The 18685-nt window shown below is 40.7% G+C and overlaps 1 protein-coding gene and 1 long non-coding RNA gene across 2 annotated transcripts in view; one reads left to right on the top strand and one right to left on the bottom strand.

Annotated features, from left to right (window-relative positions):
- The window catches only part of SLC9A9 (solute carrier family 9 member A9), a 931015-nt gene that overhangs the window by 347157 nt on the left and 565173 nt on the right, over positions 1-18685 (top strand). The window contains exon 8 of the mRNA XM_089672557.1: positions 4273-4378. Within this exon, the coding sequence (XP_089528683.1) occupies positions 4273-4378 (106 nt within the window). The remainder of the gene's footprint in view (positions 1-4272; positions 4379-18685) is intronic.
- The window catches only part of LOC149466330 (uncharacterized), a 140039-nt gene that overhangs the window by 29817 nt on the left and 91537 nt on the right, over positions 1-18685 (bottom strand). The window lies entirely within an intron of this gene.

The raw sequence follows: 18685 nt of genomic DNA on the forward strand, positions 1-18685 counted from the left end.
GAGGTAGAGAGCAGAATGCAGAGGCAATACCTGAAGGACTTTACTGCTTCTCTTGTGAAATGTAAGGATGAACTTTTCCACTGTATCTTCAACTAGTACAAATATATAAGCTTCCTAGTGCCACGTCCAATATATAATGCCGAAAAACAATACCAGACAATCTTGTATGGCCAATATAATGGATTTTTTTAGGCACACTGAGAGAGCAAATAATATAATAAAAAATATATAACCTTGATTTATGCAAAAGCTATAAAAAACAACATTAAAATTGGGTAAATCCAGGAATCCCTCCAAAAGAGGAGATGACTCCAGGCCTGACCCTCTACACTATATATAGTACACATCGCCATATTATAGAAAAGTAAGGTTATATATATTACTATTACTTTGTTTGTTTTTGTAGATTGGGCCCCTAGAAGATAGACGAGGCCTATTTTTTGTGACAATTGTAGTTTTTAAAGCTGGCGTGTGGGATGACACTATATCAGTATGTTCAATCACCCCTTTGGCCTAGCCATATAAGTAAGCGTATCACTGTTTGATACAGTATTAAACAAGAGCCAGGTATGTTTAGAACACACATAATTATGTCTTGAACTTTTAGGTATATGATCCCCTTTTTTGACCACATCTCTTTTATCTTGGGATTGTGTCTTGTGTGATATCTTCAGCTAGATTCCATCCCCCTGCTTAGATTTGGAACAACCCTGTGATCACCTGTTAGTATTGGGCTGCATATTAGTTTGTGGTATTGGAATTATTTTAGCCTTATACCTACCTTATTCCATTTGAATATAATGTAACAAATAGGAGTCCATTAGTATTTTTGTTTTGATTTCTCCTATCCATAGGATCAGAGATAAACGTTGACCCGTTTCTGTATGCCCCTCTATGGGCATTCTATACTTAAGTTCCCTATGTCCGCCCCCTAGACTGGATTTTATTGGTCACCGCCACATTTTATAAACGCAACAGTTTTCAGGATATTATATGTATATGTGATATATTATTTTACATGAAATTGATACAGTATATTTTTTGTTTTATGCATAATAGTACTGTCTCCCTCTACAAAGAATTAATGGTCCTGTAGAAGCCATACATATAGGCGAAACGCATTGACCGGTCCTAAGTGTACAGGAATATTTTGATGATAGAACACTACTTTTATATAATATGGTGATGTGTACTATGTATGGTGTCCGTTTATGAACCTGTGTTCTCCTGTGAATGCCGTTTATGAAGCGGTGTAGATCAGTTCTCCGAACGAAAGGAGAACGGTCTACAAACGCTGGAAAACAGCTGCTTTTACTATAATCTCGTGAGATTACAGTAAAAGATCAGTTTACTAAGCAGAGGTAAATTATCGCTGCTTAGTTTTCAGTTCCTCTGATTCTCCAGCTCTGGGCACAGATTTCCAGTGAAGGGCTGAACATGTTCTCCACTGATCTTCTGAGTGTCATAAACTGTGAATGACCAGAGAATAGCTGCGCTCCTCTGAATCGCAGCTATTCTCTGTGTCATAAATGGACACCTATATATGGTGTAGATGGTCAGGCCAGGAGTCATCTTCTCTTTTGGAGGGACTCCTGGATGTAACCCAATTTTAATGTTTTTTTTAAAGTCTTTTGTATAAATAAAGGTTATACATTTTTTAATATATTATTTGGCCTCTCAGTGTGCCTAAAAAATTTGTTATCTTTGCCGTACAAAGATTGTCCATTATTGTTTTTCTGCATTATATGTGCAGCTACAGATACCAGTGGGTGCTTGATTCAAAGGTCATTTGACTGCTGTCCATATCCTTGCCACATTTTTGTTTAAGCAGTTCTTTGGGTTATAGGTGAAAGGAGTTGTGCTGAGGCTGGTATATTTATCCTACACCTTGTTACCCCATTCTATGAATGTATTCTGGATTTTAACTTTGTGTCCACCCCAGTTATATCTTACTGCAAAAGTCTTGAGATCTTCCCTTGACTGAAGAGTCTGACTGCTAATTCCATGTTCAGTTTGGATAATATTACCCCCTGCAAATTTTTATGAATTGACTATGGAATTAACCGTTATAATCAAATGTTTTTCCATATTTTAAAAACATCTGTGCCAGAAATAAGTATTTCATCCATGCTTGCATTCTCCCCATGCCCAAGGGCACCTCTGCTACCAGATTGTTGCATATGATATTTTGCATGTGAAGAGATCAAGAAGTGATGTGCAGAGTGAACCAGCCAAGTAAAACTTGTTGCTTAGCTTCCTGTTGTTAACATCATGAACAGTGGTGACTGAGCAGTGAATACAGCAATGAAATTAATAAATCTCAGCCAATGACCAACACGTCTGGTCACTGTTGAATTAATGATTTAAATGCACATGTAAACTCAGATCCATTTCGACTAATATACTCACCCAGGAATGAGCAAAACCTCATAAAAACGAAGAACAAAAATACTTCCAAGGTTGTGCATGATCTGAAATTCTAATGTAAATGGGTTAGTTCCCTCAAGGGAACTGGATAAGGAGAGTCAATACATTTTTTAACAAGCTGGTGATACAAATGTATAATTCTCCAAGAAGGAAAAGCTGTATCCTGAACTATCATGAAAATAAGAACATGAATACATTCCACTTTTTTCCACCCTGTTTAGACTTGAACCTGATGCCACTGTGATAATGATTTATGAGTGCTGAAAGCATGAAAACCCATTCTCTCATCTGCAGTATAGTTGACTGAAACTAAAGTGAAAATGTATGTGTAAGATAACCTGTGCCTAAAGGGTAATGCATTGTATTATTAGCACGTATAGAAATCTGCTAAACATTAGTCATTTATTTCACTTAGAGCCTAAGAACTCAGATGTTAGATCCACCAAGCTCTCCCTCTTCAGGAAACATGGTTTGAGGTCTCCTGCTAGGCCCCTACTTTGATATATTCCAGCTTAATAACCCTTAATTGTATGCACCTCTGATGTTTTATGGGAGAGTGAGCGGGCTACAGAGTATTGATTATTTCTCTTTCACATCCCCACATGCTTATGTTGGGCAGCTAAAAAGAACCTTTTTTTACAATTATATGAAATACACCAGCAGTACATCAAATTTATATTAATATAAAGTATAATATCCAAAACGTTAGCAGAATCTACTTTCTTGCTATTCTGTATAGGTCTCCATAGGGATGGATACTCTAATGTGGATGCCTGACTGTAATGTCCATTTTAGTCTAGTATAGTGGTTTTCGCACAGGTTGGTGCATTTCCTACATACTGTCAAATCATTTGCTTGCCCCAATATTCTTTTAAGGACAGGAAATCTGGCATCTGGTGAAATGTAGCAAGCTATTCATTGCAGGTTGTTAAATGATCTTGATGCATTCCAGCCAGTAGTGAGGAGTTGCACACTGATTTAAATATATAATGTAAAATCTCTTTCTGTACACTTTGTGCATTATGTTCCCCAGAATATCATGCCATCAGGCCTCCTTGGTAAAACAGTCCAGGTGAACAATTATTTGTTGCCCCATGCAACTAATAATTCTTTCATTTCATTCAGTCTGCATAGGAAATTTGAAAGCATGTTGCTGAGTGTTTGCATTAGGCTTTTCAGGCAATTCATCCTTCAGGCACTTTCAATGAATATGTTATTCCCACATTTCATATTATTGATGTGTCCATTGTACAACATACTTATATCCAATGAACAGAGGTATACCGCTCAGGCAAAAAATCCAGATCAATCCACAACAGGTGCAGGCTCTGGCTCGCGACCACACACGATGCAACAGGAAGAAGGGTCAGCCGCACACTGGAGGATTGATGAATATAGTGTATATTTATTGATCCATAGGACACACAAAACACCAGGACATGAATACAGGACCTGGTAACGTGTTTCACACAATCTTGTGCTTAATCATAACCAACCATTTTGATTAAGCATGAAATCGTGTGAAACGCGTTAACAGGTCCTGTATTTATGTCCTGGTGTTTTGTATATCCTATGGATCAATAAATATACACTATATTCATCAATCCTCCGGTGTGCGGCTGACCCTTCTTCCTGTTGCAACATACTTGTATCCTGTTCTTTTTGCATTGTTTCCTTTGTGTGAAATACCTGGTGATACTGCGAGTCCCAATGCTTTCCTAGTTCATACTCACCACACTAGGCATGAAAGCATATCCTTCCTAGTGTGGTCAGTATGATTTTTTTCTTGTGTTTTCCTTAATGCATATGATTTTTTTCTTGTGTTTTCCTTAATGCATTGCTTACTTGACAAAATTTACTAAGTTGTGTGAGTTCCCTATGCTGGAGACGGGACTATTTTTCCTACTGTCATGGAGTGCCTTCCTATCTGCTGAAGCTGTGGGACTAACAGGTATGTGTAGATTGCCAGTTTGTGTAGAAGATGAACTGAGATTATGTTCCCACATAGCAATTTCCATTCCAGTGGGGGTACACTCTGTTTCTCCATGCAGGCATGCTAATAATGTAAGTAGGCATGGTCAAGTGCATAACCACCTTGGGATATCAGTGCACATTCTGCACTTGAACTTATTACTAAGCTTCAATGCAGCCTGTCTTAACAAAATGTTCATATAGTGTCAGATTGTTTCCCCATTTAAAGAAAACTAAAAGATTAAAGTTTCTCTGTGTAACCAACATTAAGATGCTACAGTTCAACTTTCTACTATTAACTTTACTGTTATGCAATTTCTTAGCTTCTTGCTTGGCTACATATCTTAGCACAACTTTCAATTATGTTTCCCTCTGTCATCCGTTGGTACTGACAGCTTTGGTACTGAGACGACCCCCAATATTCCTTGGCTACCCTCAATTTCTATTGTGTGGACTGTCTGATTACACCTAGGCCCACTTTGTCATCTATTACTCCTAGTCACCTATCTCTTGGGTACAGGTGTCTAATGGTACTGAGGCCGACCCCCAATATTCCTTGGCTACCCTCTAATGCAGACACTGTATTTCATAGTCAAATTCCTGGCAGCACACAAGCACTAGACCATACCGTCCTCAAGTTAACTGTTATATGTGAAATCTGCTGATGCTTGAAGTTTTTCCAGGTGGTTGCTTTGCTTTAAAATGGCCATACACAGCCTTGTAAACAAAATCCAGTGGATATGAGCATGCATTGTGCAAGTAGGTGTGTAGGATATAACAAGCAAATCTATAAATATTACTTAGGAGATCTGACTTTTTTTTACTGTAAAACGTGTTTAACAATTGTTTCTTTTTTTGAAAAGAAATAAAGTAAAGATTTGTTTAAAAAAACTAGACCTAAATCCTTAATAAGTCAAGTTGATAGTAACTCATGCAAGGATGGACAGACTTCTCACCACATGCTGTGCTACCGTTCTTGAATTGTGCACATCATTATTGCTGTTTGCACTGTCTTGTGCAATAAATTGAAAGTTCTAAAATCATTTTTATTGGTTTTGGATGTCCAGAATTGTTATTGAAACAAAAGTTGTATTGCATGTAAAGTTTTCAAATAGTTATGGTATTTAAATGTATGCAGCCTCTATCATAAAATGTGATCTTATCAATTTTCTTTTTAGGCTTAATTTACAGGATTATTCAGTTTGCATTTTTATAGTGCAGTGGTAAAAAGGCAATAAGATATAATTCAGGATAGCTGGCAGAATTTTGTGAGCTGAGAAATGTTTGAGAGTCTAATACATCACAGTGCAGTGTAAAACTGTGGCTGTAAATCATAGATTATGTGCAAGACTTCAGAAGCTCCAACTTTGCTCCAGGCTGGAATCTAATGATAGCCACACAGAGTTAGACCATTTACACATACAAAAAAAGTATAGTTAATTTGTTGCTGGAGATTAAGGGGCTATAACAAAAATATAATGCATCCCTTAAAAACCTAAAACTATTTCATTGCGGATGGAGGAGAAATGAAAGGACAGATACAGTGGATGTAATTTATTCATACCTCTGTAGCCTCTCTGTTTAGATTCAGTGCTCATTAGTTCCAGACCTACCCCAGGTTATCTATGGATGGCCATTCACATAGCTACTGTGCAAATATTTTAAAAACTTTTGATCAATTCTTGATTGAGAAAACATTAATATATAGAAATTAAAATTGCAATTTTTAACTTAGGAAACTATTGAAACTGAAACTGTGGGTGGTGAATTGATGATTGGAAGCATCCATAATTTCCATGTGTATGGAATCATCAGTATCCTTCTGTGGAAAACCTCCATACACGCATATGCAGTATACACTATATTGCCAAAAATATTGGGACACCCCTCCAAATCATTGGATTCAGGTGTTCCAATCACCTCCATGGCCACAGGTGTATAAAATCAAGAACCTAGGCATGTAGACTGCTTCTACCAACATTTGTGAAAGAATGGGTCGCTCTCAAGAGCTCAGTGAATTCAAGTGTGGTACCGTGATAGGTTGCCACTTGTGCAATAAATCTATCTATGAAATTTCCTTGCTACTAAATATTTCACGGTCAACTGTTAGTGGTATTATAACTAAGTGGAAGCAACTGGGAACAAAAGCAACTCAGCCACGAAATGGTAGGCCTTGTAAAATGAGAGTGGGGCCAGTGCATGCTGAAGCGCACAGTGCACAAACGTCACCAACTGTCTGCTGAGAAAATAGCTAAAGAACTCCAAACTTCGTGTGGACATCAGAGTAGCATAACAGTGCATAGAGAGGAGCTTTATGGGATGTGTTTCCATTGCCAAGCAGCTTCATCCAAGCCTTACATCACCAAATGCAATGCAAAGCATCGGATGCAGTAGTGTAAAGCATGCCCCCACTGGATTCTAGAGCAGTGAAGACATGTTCTCTGGGGTGACGAATCTTGCTTCTCTATCTGGCAATCCAATGGATGTGTCTGGGTTTGCAGTTGCCAGGAGAACAGTACTTGTCTGACTGCATTGTGCCAAGTGTAAAGTTTGGTGGAGGGAGGATTATGGTGTGGGGTTGTTTTTTGGGGGATGGGCTTGGCCCCTTAGTTCCAGTGAAGGGAACTCTTAAGGCGTCAGCATACCAAGACATTTTTGACAACTTTGTGGGAACAGTCTGGGGATGGCCCCTTCCTGTTCCAACATGACTACACACCAGAGCACAAAGCAAGGTCGAATTCAAATTGGGATTCAAATTTTTTTTATTCTATTTGAAATTCGAACTTTGTAAGACAGTTATTTTCTATTGTATTCTGTGCTATTGTTTATGCTATTCTATTTTATTCTATTCTATTCTGTTCTATTCTACACTATTCTATTCTTGTAGATTGAATTCTGTTCTAATCTATTGTTTTTCTATTCTATCCTATTCTATTTTCTATTCTAATTTAATCTATTCAAATTTATTCTATTCAAAATTAGAATTTTGGAAGAAAGTTTTATTCTATTCTATTGTTTTTTCTATTCTATTGGTTTTTCTATTCTATTGGTTTTTCTGTTCTAATCTTTTCTATTCTCTTCTATTCTTTTATGTTCTATTCTATTACTTTTTGTATTCAAATTGAATTAAATTCGAATTTCTTCCAATTTCATTTAGTTATTTAGGATTCATTACTATTCTAGTTCGGATATTCGGATACATATGAAAATCCGAATAATAAAAAAAATATACAAATTTAGATTCGGATTGAAACAAACCTCACATGCCTGCACAACACTCAGCCTCAAAGTGACAGTGCTTCCCTTGCACCAGACCAGGACCTAATTTCTGGGGTCTCAGCATCAAAAGCTAGTCCTATTTCAGGCAGGAAACTACAACTGTGTCATAGTTCTTCAGACAACTAATGGCTTTAATACAGTTATCTCTGTCCCAAGCTTCAAAACCCCAGACCCCTGGCCCAGCTCAACCCTCTCTAACTGAGTCGGATCCAGATATGCTCAATGTAGAAGAAGTGGATGTAGAAGGGAATAAAGAGAACGAGAGACCAGGGATGATGTTAGGGAAGGCTGTGGAAAATTAGTCCCCCAGACTCCTATTCACCTGAAAGTGCAGCTTCATGCAATGTGCTTGCTAATGTGGATATGCTCACTTCTCCTGTGTGCAAAAGATTAGGTGTTGTTCCACTTGAATCTCCTCCATCTCGCCAAGCCCCTTTGGGTACAAAGAGACCTGCTAAATCTTAAAAGACATTCCCTGTTCATGAACACATAGATTGGGCATTTTACAAAGATTCGGTCAACCGTGAAAGGATTTTCACTCCTTCAAAAATCATTGCCATTCTCTATCCTGTAGAAAGAGTACAGTAAAAAAAAAGTGCTCCATTTCAGTAGTTGATATTTCTCTCTCATTGTTATCAAACATCTCACTGTACCAATTGAAGATATTCCTTCATTCAAAAATTCTGCAGATAGGATGTCTGAGATGCTCTTAAAGGCTCTCCTTATATTTGCAGGCCCAGTTTTGCAACCAGCTATCGCTGTAATTTCTGTCTTTCAGACTGCAGCTAACTGGACTAAGGCACTAAACAGAACAACTAAAATGATCCTGTATTCTAGGACCATGCCTCTCATGAATGGGTAATAGTCATGTATGATCCTGAACGCTGAATGGTGGTGTGCTCTGAGACCGTACTTGTGCAGGTTACAGCTGATCTGCTACAGGAAAGCACAAGATGAGTATCTTGGAAAGCTTGGAATACAGGACTCACAGGAATGGTAGGAGTATAGCACAGCACCAGGGTTGTGGTCCTACAGGCAGGTAGGACACTGAATATTAGCAAAAAACACTTACTGCAGGGTATGGGGCTTACAGGAACACAGAGGTAGACAGGAGTCTTTTATCAGCAGGAAGATATTAAGTTTACAAGAACACAGAGATTACAATATTTTATGAGATATATAGCAATGCACAGGGGTTCCAGGGGATGCAGGTATATAGGAATACAGATGAGATACACAAAAGGTCTAGGACATGAAGGATACCTATTAGTACTCGAGGAGAGAACACAGGCTGCCTGCATGTATAACAATGGTGGGGGCCTTTGGAAAGGCCAAGGTGCAGAGTCTGAGGAACCACCCGGGCTTCTCCAGAGCTCCTGAAGATGGAGTTGGGTTGTGATGCAAACGATTCCCAGGTTGCAATTCTATGACTTATCCGAGCAGGCAGCTACTGGGAACTAAGAGGTGATAAGCAGGTAAGATACCCCTGCTGTAGTGCAGGGATCACAGAACAGTAGAGACTGCCAGTCCAAGCTGGCATTTGTACACATTGATATTGGGGACTGGTGCACACAGGACAAATAGCAATGCAACATGTAGCATTGTAGCAATGCAAAGATGCAATGCAATCTCTAAGAGCAGGCAGTGGTGCCTGGGGACACTGAGCAGGAAACAAACTAGAAATACACCGGGAGACACTGAAGCAGACTACAGACACAGGTGATGTTCACAAAAAGCAGAGAGAAACTCACAAGGGATCACAGAGATGCTGTAAGACTGAAAGCTGGAAAAGGCACAGAAGGGAAACGGAGGTAAAAGGACACGGGAATGCTCAAAGGACAGAGCAGGTGCAAGCATACAGACTGCAAGCATGAACATGCTGAGAGCCACTGCAGCCAGGCTGAAGTACACCAGGTATATGGGGATCACACTGAAAAGCACTAGGAGATGCTTGCAAACAATCATTAGAAACAAGAAGTCTCTGGCTACAGGATCACTAGAAATATCAGGTCATTAGGACTCTCTCAGAACGTAGAACACTAGGAGTATAGGGATCACTTGTAATCTTCTCAGGAAGTCAGAGACAATAAGATACATCTCTACCAGGAAATATGGGGGGGGGGGCACAAGGAATCTTCTCCACTAGGAAACATGGGAGATGCTAGGAAATAGTCAGAGACACTAAGAAACTTCTCAACTAGGAATCAATGAGGATACTAATGCAGCACCCTTCTAGGAAAGCCTGGGGGAGATAGTTGATTATTTTTCAGTTAGAAGCTGCACAGCAGCCTTGTGAAATAGTCAGAGGGGTAAAATTTTGGTCAGGGCTGAGAGGCTGTGTAGACCAGCTCTTTGGGACTTCTCCCTGATCTAGAGACTTGGAGAAGTCTCTAGAATTGAGTGGGCAGGTGTGAGGAGGAGCTGGTCTGATGCTCAGCAGCAGGAGAGTTTGGGTGGAAAATGGAGTGAGTAGGATGGCATGTGGAGCCTGGGAGAAGGTCCAGAAGAGGAGCCTACCTGCAGGCAGAGGATCTGGAAGGGAGGATCTCTCAGCCTCATTGTCCCCTGAGAGAGAACAGCCTGGGAATCAGGGAAGGAGCTAGCCCAGCATAAGGCCTGAAGGCAGTCATCAACCCACAAGCTTGCACGAGAGACTGAGTGAGTAACCCCACACTCCCTGGGCCAGATCAGGAGAAAGGGCATTCAGGTGGGAACCTGACTAGCCCCCATCTGGGACTTCTTTTGTCTAAAGTGGCAGCTTCTGGAACCTCTTGGCCAGGGATTCCCTCAGGCAGCTGGGTGAAGAGGAGATTTCATCTGGGGTCTGAGGTGGTACACAAAGAGAGGCTGGATAGCTCTTCAAGAAGAGAAAACCTTTTTGACTACTTGTACATAGATTCAGGGAGTTGTCCTCAGTTTTACAGTTCCTTGGGCATCTCATGTATCCCTCATCCCCATCCAAATTTAAATCCCCTAATAAAATCCAAAAAAAAACAAGTTCAATGACAGTTTACTGTCTCTGGAGTGCAAGGCTGGAAGCAAATGCATGTTGCCTGGCTGTGCAGGACTATAGGGGGACCCAAATCTGTAGCAGCTCCTAAGGGGGTACTGCTACACTAGGAAAACTTTTCTGCTAGGAAACATGGGGGCACCTTGACTCTTCTTGGAAATGACTGAGAAATTCTGGGGGACCTGGAGCTAGGAACATTAGCGGTTTCTTAGGCCACACCTGAGGAAATAAGCCAAGCTTAAAAAGACAGATGACCTGGTTGAGCTGGACATGTAGCTAATTGAATCAACAGCAGTGATTAACTAGTCTTGAACACGTCTTGTGTTTTAAAAGAATAATGCTGTACTGCACTAATGACAAGTGAGTGTAAAAAAAAATCTATATTTTCCAAAAAATTGTCACAAAAAAAATTACAACTTTAAAAAACTCACCTTGGCTCTGACTAAATACCTTGGACTGTATACTTTCCAAAAAGGGTTCATTTGGGTGGTATTTGTACTGTCCTGGCATTTTAGGGGCCTCAAGAAATGAGACCATCAAGATTGATCAATTTTCAATGATGGTACCATAGCTTGTAGACTCTATAACTTTCACACAGACTAAATAATTTACACTAATTTGGGCTATTTTTATTAATGAAATTACGCATTATAAATTTGGCCAAAATTTATGAAGAAATTTTATTGGATTTGTTTTGTAACAGAAAGTAGAAAATATTGTTTGTTTTTTCAAAACTTTTAGTCTTTTTTCGTTTGTATAGCAATAAATAAAAAACCCAGTGGAGATCAAATACCACCAAAAGAAAGCTATATTTGTGTGCAAAAAATTATATAAATATAATTTACAGTGTTGCATGATCGCTCAATTACCAGTTAAAATAGCAGAGTGCTGAGTAGAAAATAAATGGCCTTGTCATGAAGGTGGTAAAAGCTTCTGGGGGTCGAGTGGTTAATTTTTTTGAATAAACTTTTTTTTTTTTTAAATTATCCCATGATAATATGCATTTAACCCCTAACTCTGAATTTGCCCTCCCCCTAGCCCCCTAGAATCCCTTCATTCACAAAATTAGTCTTCCTCAGAAGTAATCACAGTGATCACAAGACATAAAGCCACTCTGACTAGCTCTGTGCATTTTGCCTGTGATCTGTGCTAATGACAGTGTGGTCACAGGTATTGTTTGACCTGCTTGAGTGGCTGTGGTGAACCCACTGGAAGCACTGCCAGACTAAGATCCTGAGGACCGAAACAAGTGGAATATGGTAGCATCGTACATTGGTAAGTTACAGCAGGGTATTATTGGTCACTTTTAGGCTTTCAGCCTTCCAGTATAGAATTTAAATTGCTTCCCTGCTGTCAATTCTATTCCCCTTCCATTTAGACTGCAGGCATACTGCTTTTGAACAATGCAAAAACGTGTGGGTATACAAAATCTGCAACACCATGCACTTTCCTTACTGTGTTAAAATAGTGTATGCTGTAGGCAGCAGAGAGAACTAAAGAATAAGTCAGAATGACTATGTGTAGTCTGTGAGTCAACTGATCACTGTTTAGAGATGTGACACGCAGTCTACCATTGTAATCACACGGCTGCTGCAACAAGGTGGAAAAAAATCACTGTGCTTGATTGGTTTTTGATGAGAAACATTTTCATTATGTTGTCCTGACAAGTGTGATTTAAAAGCAAACTGCAATAAGCTAGTCATTTGAGGTTGCAGTTTTGTAAATGACAGCAAAGGCTTTACATTAAATTCCCATATCGATTGTTTTGATATTAAAAGAGCCATTTCCAAAATATGTGTTCTATTGTCAATATGTCACAATTCATTGCATGGGATTTGATATTGGTAATACCCATTTGAATTAATGGAAACAGTCTTTTTGTACTGCAGATGTTAATGGGAGCCATCAATTTCAGTTTGCAAGCCTATTCTTACGCTTTCCTACATTCAGACACAGTCAGTTCGCTAAATGGGAGATGCTATTAACCTCAAAGTAGTGCAGAAATCCCCCTTTTTTGGATTTGATGCTAAAAAGCACAAAACACTAAATTACTGATATACTGCATAAGTTAATTACAATCTGCTTTGTATGTGATTCTTAATTGCCTTGACTCTGTACCAGCATTACTCTTATCAGAATGAATGCTGTGTTAATCACCGCAAAATTCAATTGGATTCATAGAGGAATTGATAAGCATGCCATTTATATAGCATGACTAAGATTACCCAGACTTTGCAGTAGCGTGTTAAGTATTAAGTCAGTCAGTTAGATCCAAATTGGTGCTTCTCATGTGAGCTGCATTGACTTTTCAGGTCCTGTATCTGTTATGTGAACAGGCTATATCAAAGGCGCATAAATAGATTAAATTTTAAGTGCATTGGATGAACTTAAAAAATGTGTGCAGTTTGGCACCATTTGGTATATATACAGTATATGAGCGAGCTTTTTTAGGTGGACTTTTATGACCTACATACCTGCACTCCTGAGATAGCAATCAGGTAGTGTGGCTTTGATTATTTTGCATACATAGTTACATACATAGTTAGTCTGGCTGAAAAAACACAAACGTCCATCCAGTTCAAGCATAAAAAAAAAAATTAATAATCCTACACCCACAGTTGATCTAGAGGAAGGTAAAAAAATCCAGCAAAGCATGATCCAGATTGCTCCTGCAGGGGAAAAACTTCCTCCCTGATCCCCCAAGAGGCAATCAGATATTCCCTGGATCAACTCTACCTATAAATGTTAGTAACCAGTTATATTCTGTGTATCCAAGACAGAATCCAGGTCTTTTTTAACGCAATCTACTGAACTGGCCAGAACCAACTTTTGAGGGAGTCTATTCCACATTTTCAGAGCTCTTACTGTGATTAAACCTTGCCATGTTTGGAGATTAAATTTCTTTTCCTCCAGACGTAAAGAGTGCCCCCTTGTCCTCTGTGATGACCTCAGGGTGAATAACTCCACACCGAGTTCACTATATGAACCACTGATGTATTTATACATGTTGATCATATCCCCTCTCAATCACCTCTTCTCAAGAGAGAATAAATTCAGTTCCTCTAATCTTTCCTCATAGCTGAGCTCCTCCAAGCCTCTGGTTGCCCTTCTCTGTACTTTCTCCAGTTCCCCAATGTTCTTTTTGTGAATTGGTGCCCAAAATTGAACTGCATATTCCAGATGAGGTCTTACTAATGATTTGTACAGGTGTAAATATCTCTTTCTCTCTGGAGTCTATACCTCTTTTAATACAAGAGAGGATTTTGCTTGATTTAGAAACCGCAGCTTAGCATTGCATGCCATTATTAAGTTTATAATCTTATAATCTACCAGAACTTCCAGATCCTTCTCCACCATTGATTCCCCCAGTTGTACTCCCCCTAGTATGTATGATGCCTGAATATTCTTAGCCCCCAAGTGCATAACCTTACATTTATCAACATTAAACCTCATTTGCCACATAGTTGCCCAATTAAACAGTGCATTGAGGTTGGCTTGTAAATTGGAGACATCCTGCAAGGACGTTATTACACAGCTTGATGTCATCTGCAAAGACTGAAATAGGATTTTCATTCCCAGACCCTATATCTTTTATAAATATATTAAAAAGTAAGGATCCCAACACTGAACCTTGGGGTACACCACTAACAACCCAAGACCATTCAGAGTATGAATCATTAACCACTAATCTCTGAATACGATCTTTTAACCGGTTTTCTTTCCATTTACATATGGATTTTTCCAAGCCCCTTTACTTTACCGTACACATTAGCCGTGTGTAGGGAACTGTGTCAAACGCTTTTGCAAAATCCAAGTATACTACGTCCACTGCCACCCCTCTGTCCAAGGTTTTTCTCACCTCATAAAAATAAATCAGATATGTTTGACAACTTTTGTCTTCATGAATCCATGATGTCTGTTGCTTAAAAATATTTTTTTCCAGCAAGAACTCATCTATGTGGTCTTTTATTAAACAATCTAGTATCTTCCCAACTGTGGAAGTTAAACTAACAGGTCTATAATTACTTGGTAAAGATTTTGACCCCTTTTTAAATATAAGCACCACATTGGCCTTACGCCAATCCTTATGCAAGTCACTAAAGAGTCCCTAAAAATTAGAAACAATGGCTTTGAAATGACAGAGCTCAATTCTTTAAGGACCTGTGGGTGTATGCCATCCGGTCCAGGTGCTTTATTTACCTTTTATTCTGTCTAAATATTTCTGGATCATATCAGTTGTGAGCCAATGTGGATCATCTGTAGCTGTGTCAATACCATGCTCATTATGGATAAGAGCTCCCCTATGCTCCTTTGTATACAAAAGCTGAAGAAGGTATTTAATAAATTTGCCTTCTCTTTGTCCCCAGTCACCCACTCTGGATTATTTTGTAAAGGACCTACATGCTTGGACCGGACCTTTTTACTATTAATATGTTTGAAGAATTTTTGGGGGTTTGTCCTGCTATCTTTTGCAATCTGTCGTTTGTTTTCAATTTTTGCGGCCTTTATTTCCTTTTTGCATTTTCTGTTATATTCTTTGTAGTGTTTAAACAATGATAGCATTCTTTCATTTTTATATTTCATAAAAGCTATTTTCTTATTATTTATAGCTTTTTTAACTTTTGGCCGTAAGCCACATAGGTTTCATTTTTAGCCTTTTAAACTTGTTGCCCATTGGAATATATTTTGCAGTGTGTTCGCATAGTATTTTTGAAGATCTCCCATTTCTGTGTTGTGTTCATCAATGCCAATCTTCCTTCCCAGTCTAAGTCTTGGAGAGCAGCTCTCAGCCTTGGAAAATTAGCTCTCTTAAAATTGATCATTTTTATTTTTCCCATATGTGCTTGCTGTTTACAGCTAACAATAAATGAAATTATGTTAGGGGGCTCATGCACGGCAGTCCAAGTGTCAGCAAGAGCGACGGCACATGGGTCTGCGCATGCGCAGAACGCCAATGCGCCCTAATCAACAGGCACTAGGACCTGGGTGCCCGCGACGGCAACGGCGCTCGCACATGCGCACTTGCGATCGCGGATGCGTGCCTGGCACCAATGACAACGCAGGGCGCACTATTTAAACCAGCTCTGCACAGACACTGGTTGCCGTATGGTCTATTTACCCTGTTCCTGTTCCTGTGTATCTGGTGATTGATTTAATGCCGACCTTGCTTGATCCTGACCGTTGCTGACTATCTCCTGCTCTGACCCCTGGCTCGTTTTGACTACTCTCCTGGATATCCCTATTGATCTGAACTCCTGTTACTGAACCCGGCGAGTGACCTGACTACTCATTGCCTGCTGCCTTGTACCGCGCTGTCCCACTGTTACCGACCCGGCCTGTCTGACAACGCTTGCTACTCTGCTATCCATCCGTCCTGCACGAATTCGGTCACCACTGCTCAGGCCTTCCTGCCTCTTCACATCAGGCTCTCTACCAGTATATACCTCTGGCGGATCCCTCTACAACTGGCGGGTGTACTCAGGGGCTGAGACCTGGTCACTGTCTGCTCCAAGTCCATCCCCACCATCAGGGGCCCTGGTGAACTTTGTAGTGGAGCTCCCACCTTCTCAAGATCACTCAGTAATTTTTGTAATTGTAGATCGCCTGTCAAAGATGGCCCATTTCCTGCCATTAAAGAACACGCCCTCAGCCCTGGAAACGGCACAAATTTTTGTGAAAGAAGTGGTAAGGCTTCATGGGATTCCAGAAGACATTGTCTCAGACCGGGGGGTACAGTTCACATCGAAATTCTGGAGGGCTTTATGCGAAGCCTTAGGAATCAGACTGTCCTTCCCGTCCGCATACCACCCTCAGACAAATGGGCAAACGGAAAGGACGAACCAGATGCTGGAACAGTACCTAAGATGCTATACGTCTTTTATCCAGGACGATTGGCTGGCGCTCTTGCCATTAGCCGAATTTGCGTACACTAATGCAAATCATTCTGCTACGGGGAAATCCCCATTTTTTGCAAATTACGGGTTCCATCCTACTTTTTGCCTGATCTGATTCCTGAAAGCCCAGTTCCTGCTACACAGAATATGCTGAATTTTTTTTCTGCCAACAACAAAGTGCTTCAAGAAGCAATTGCGAAGGCCCAGGAGGACAGTAAAAGGGCTTTTGACAGGAGAAGAAGAGGCAAACTAATCTTGCAACCGGGGGGATCAGGTCTGGTTAGCGACTGCTAATTTAAAGATGTCATGTCGTTCGAAAAAACTGGGGCCGAAGTTTATGGGTCCATTCCGGGTTAAACGGAAAATCAATGAAGTGGCGTATGAACTTACACTTCCAGCAGGCGGTGTCTGACACCAAGATGGCGGACGCCGGAAGATGGATCTCCGCTGATCCTCAGCCTTCACGGCCCTCCCGCTCTGCTTCTACTGCACCTTAAGCTCTGGAAGAGCCCTCTTCCAGGTTGTGATATACCCAGGCATTCCCATGGGAAATATCAGGCGCCCATGGGAAATATCAGACCTCCGGCCTTCAGTGCTAGATTGCTTCTTCACTAGGCCTGCATCCCTGGCCTCGAGTAGCGTAAGCGTCCCCAATAAGTGCTTCAGAGGATCCACTGAGATGGAGGGGACGGACACAGATCCCCTTGCAGCCTCACCGGTGGTCCCCTCTCTGACGGTGGACACCTTAGAGGACAAACTGCAAGTATTTCTACATAACATTACCAGCACTATTTCAGCTGGAGTTGGGAAACTGGCTCAGGAGCTTAGGGGGGAGATTACTCAGGAGATCACACAGACCACCTTGAGTCTAAATTTGACAAACTGGTACAATATGTCAATGTTCTAGAGGAGGATAATGCCAGCCTGAAACCCTCTGTGTCTCAGTTACGACTCCAACAGGAAGATCTGGAAAACAGGGAGCGTCATCAGAATATTCGTATTCGTGGCATATCTGAAATGGTATCTGACTCCCAACTTCAATGTCATTTGCTGTCTCTATTCACTACTCCTGGTTCCCAAAGTCCCAGATGTTGATTGGCGAATGGATCATGCCCATAGGTCGTTATAGGCCAAAAACCTTCTGAGGGCACCAGACATAGAGATGTTATCATCCGCCTTCACTACTTTGAAAGCAAAGAAGCCTTGCTCGTTTCTACCCGCAACAAGCCCTCTTTGGAATTTAAAGGAGACAGGCTGCAAATTTTCAGTGACTTATCCCCCATCACCTTGGCAAAAAGACGGGTCTTGAAGCCAGTCACCTCTCACCTCCAGCAGCATCTATCCCATACCGGTGGGTATTTCCCTTGAAGCTAGTTTTCTCCAAAGATAACGCCCAAGTCGTTTACTCAATGACCTGCATGAAGCGGATTCCTTCTTTAAACAGCTGAGACTTCCTCCCCTGCCAGACGAGACCCCTCCGCTACCTCCTACCCCACCCAGGCCCTCTGTCACTCCACACAATATCTGGACACTTGCTAAGCCTGGAGGGAAGTGATTTCCTTGTGCTCCTCAACGTCCACGACTTCCTGGATTGGTGGACCCTGCCACCTGACTCTTTCACATGTCAGGTTTCCCACCCTGTTAATTGGGCTCTTTTTTCCCTTGTGTGCCTCAGCATTTTTTCCACATTGCTGTGTCTTGACTACAGCCACTGTGTGTTTTGCTGAGGTGGGCATCTGCCATGTTGGGTCAGCTCACATGTTGCCCCATGGAGCGTCGGGCCTTTGGCCCTGACAACTCGGGATATTCCCAATGTCCCTGGTGTATCTCTTTGATGATATCTGTTTCTAGCCGTAATCCCTGCAGTCTCTGTTTTGTGTGATACATTTGTATGTAATAGGCCCGTTGCTTTGATAATCACCTGTTTTCCTGTCCCTGTTTTCTGTTTTGCCTCATCGATCACAATATTTCTGTATACTCAGGTTACACAGCTGATACGCCCACTGCTGTTTCATAATGACTTTAAAGCTGTTATCACATATTGTCAAAAGTCCTAACTCATTTCAGAAATGGTGGATGGCTCTGAAGGAATTCAAATCCTCGG

This window comes from Staurois parvus, unplaced genomic scaffold (assembly GCF_062004578.1).
Source record: "Staurois parvus isolate SC_StPar_1 unplaced genomic scaffold, SC_StPar_1.0 ptg000131l, whole genome shotgun sequence".
In the NCBI taxonomy this organism is placed as follows: domain Eukaryota; kingdom Metazoa; phylum Chordata; class Amphibia; order Anura; family Ranidae; genus Staurois; species Staurois parvus.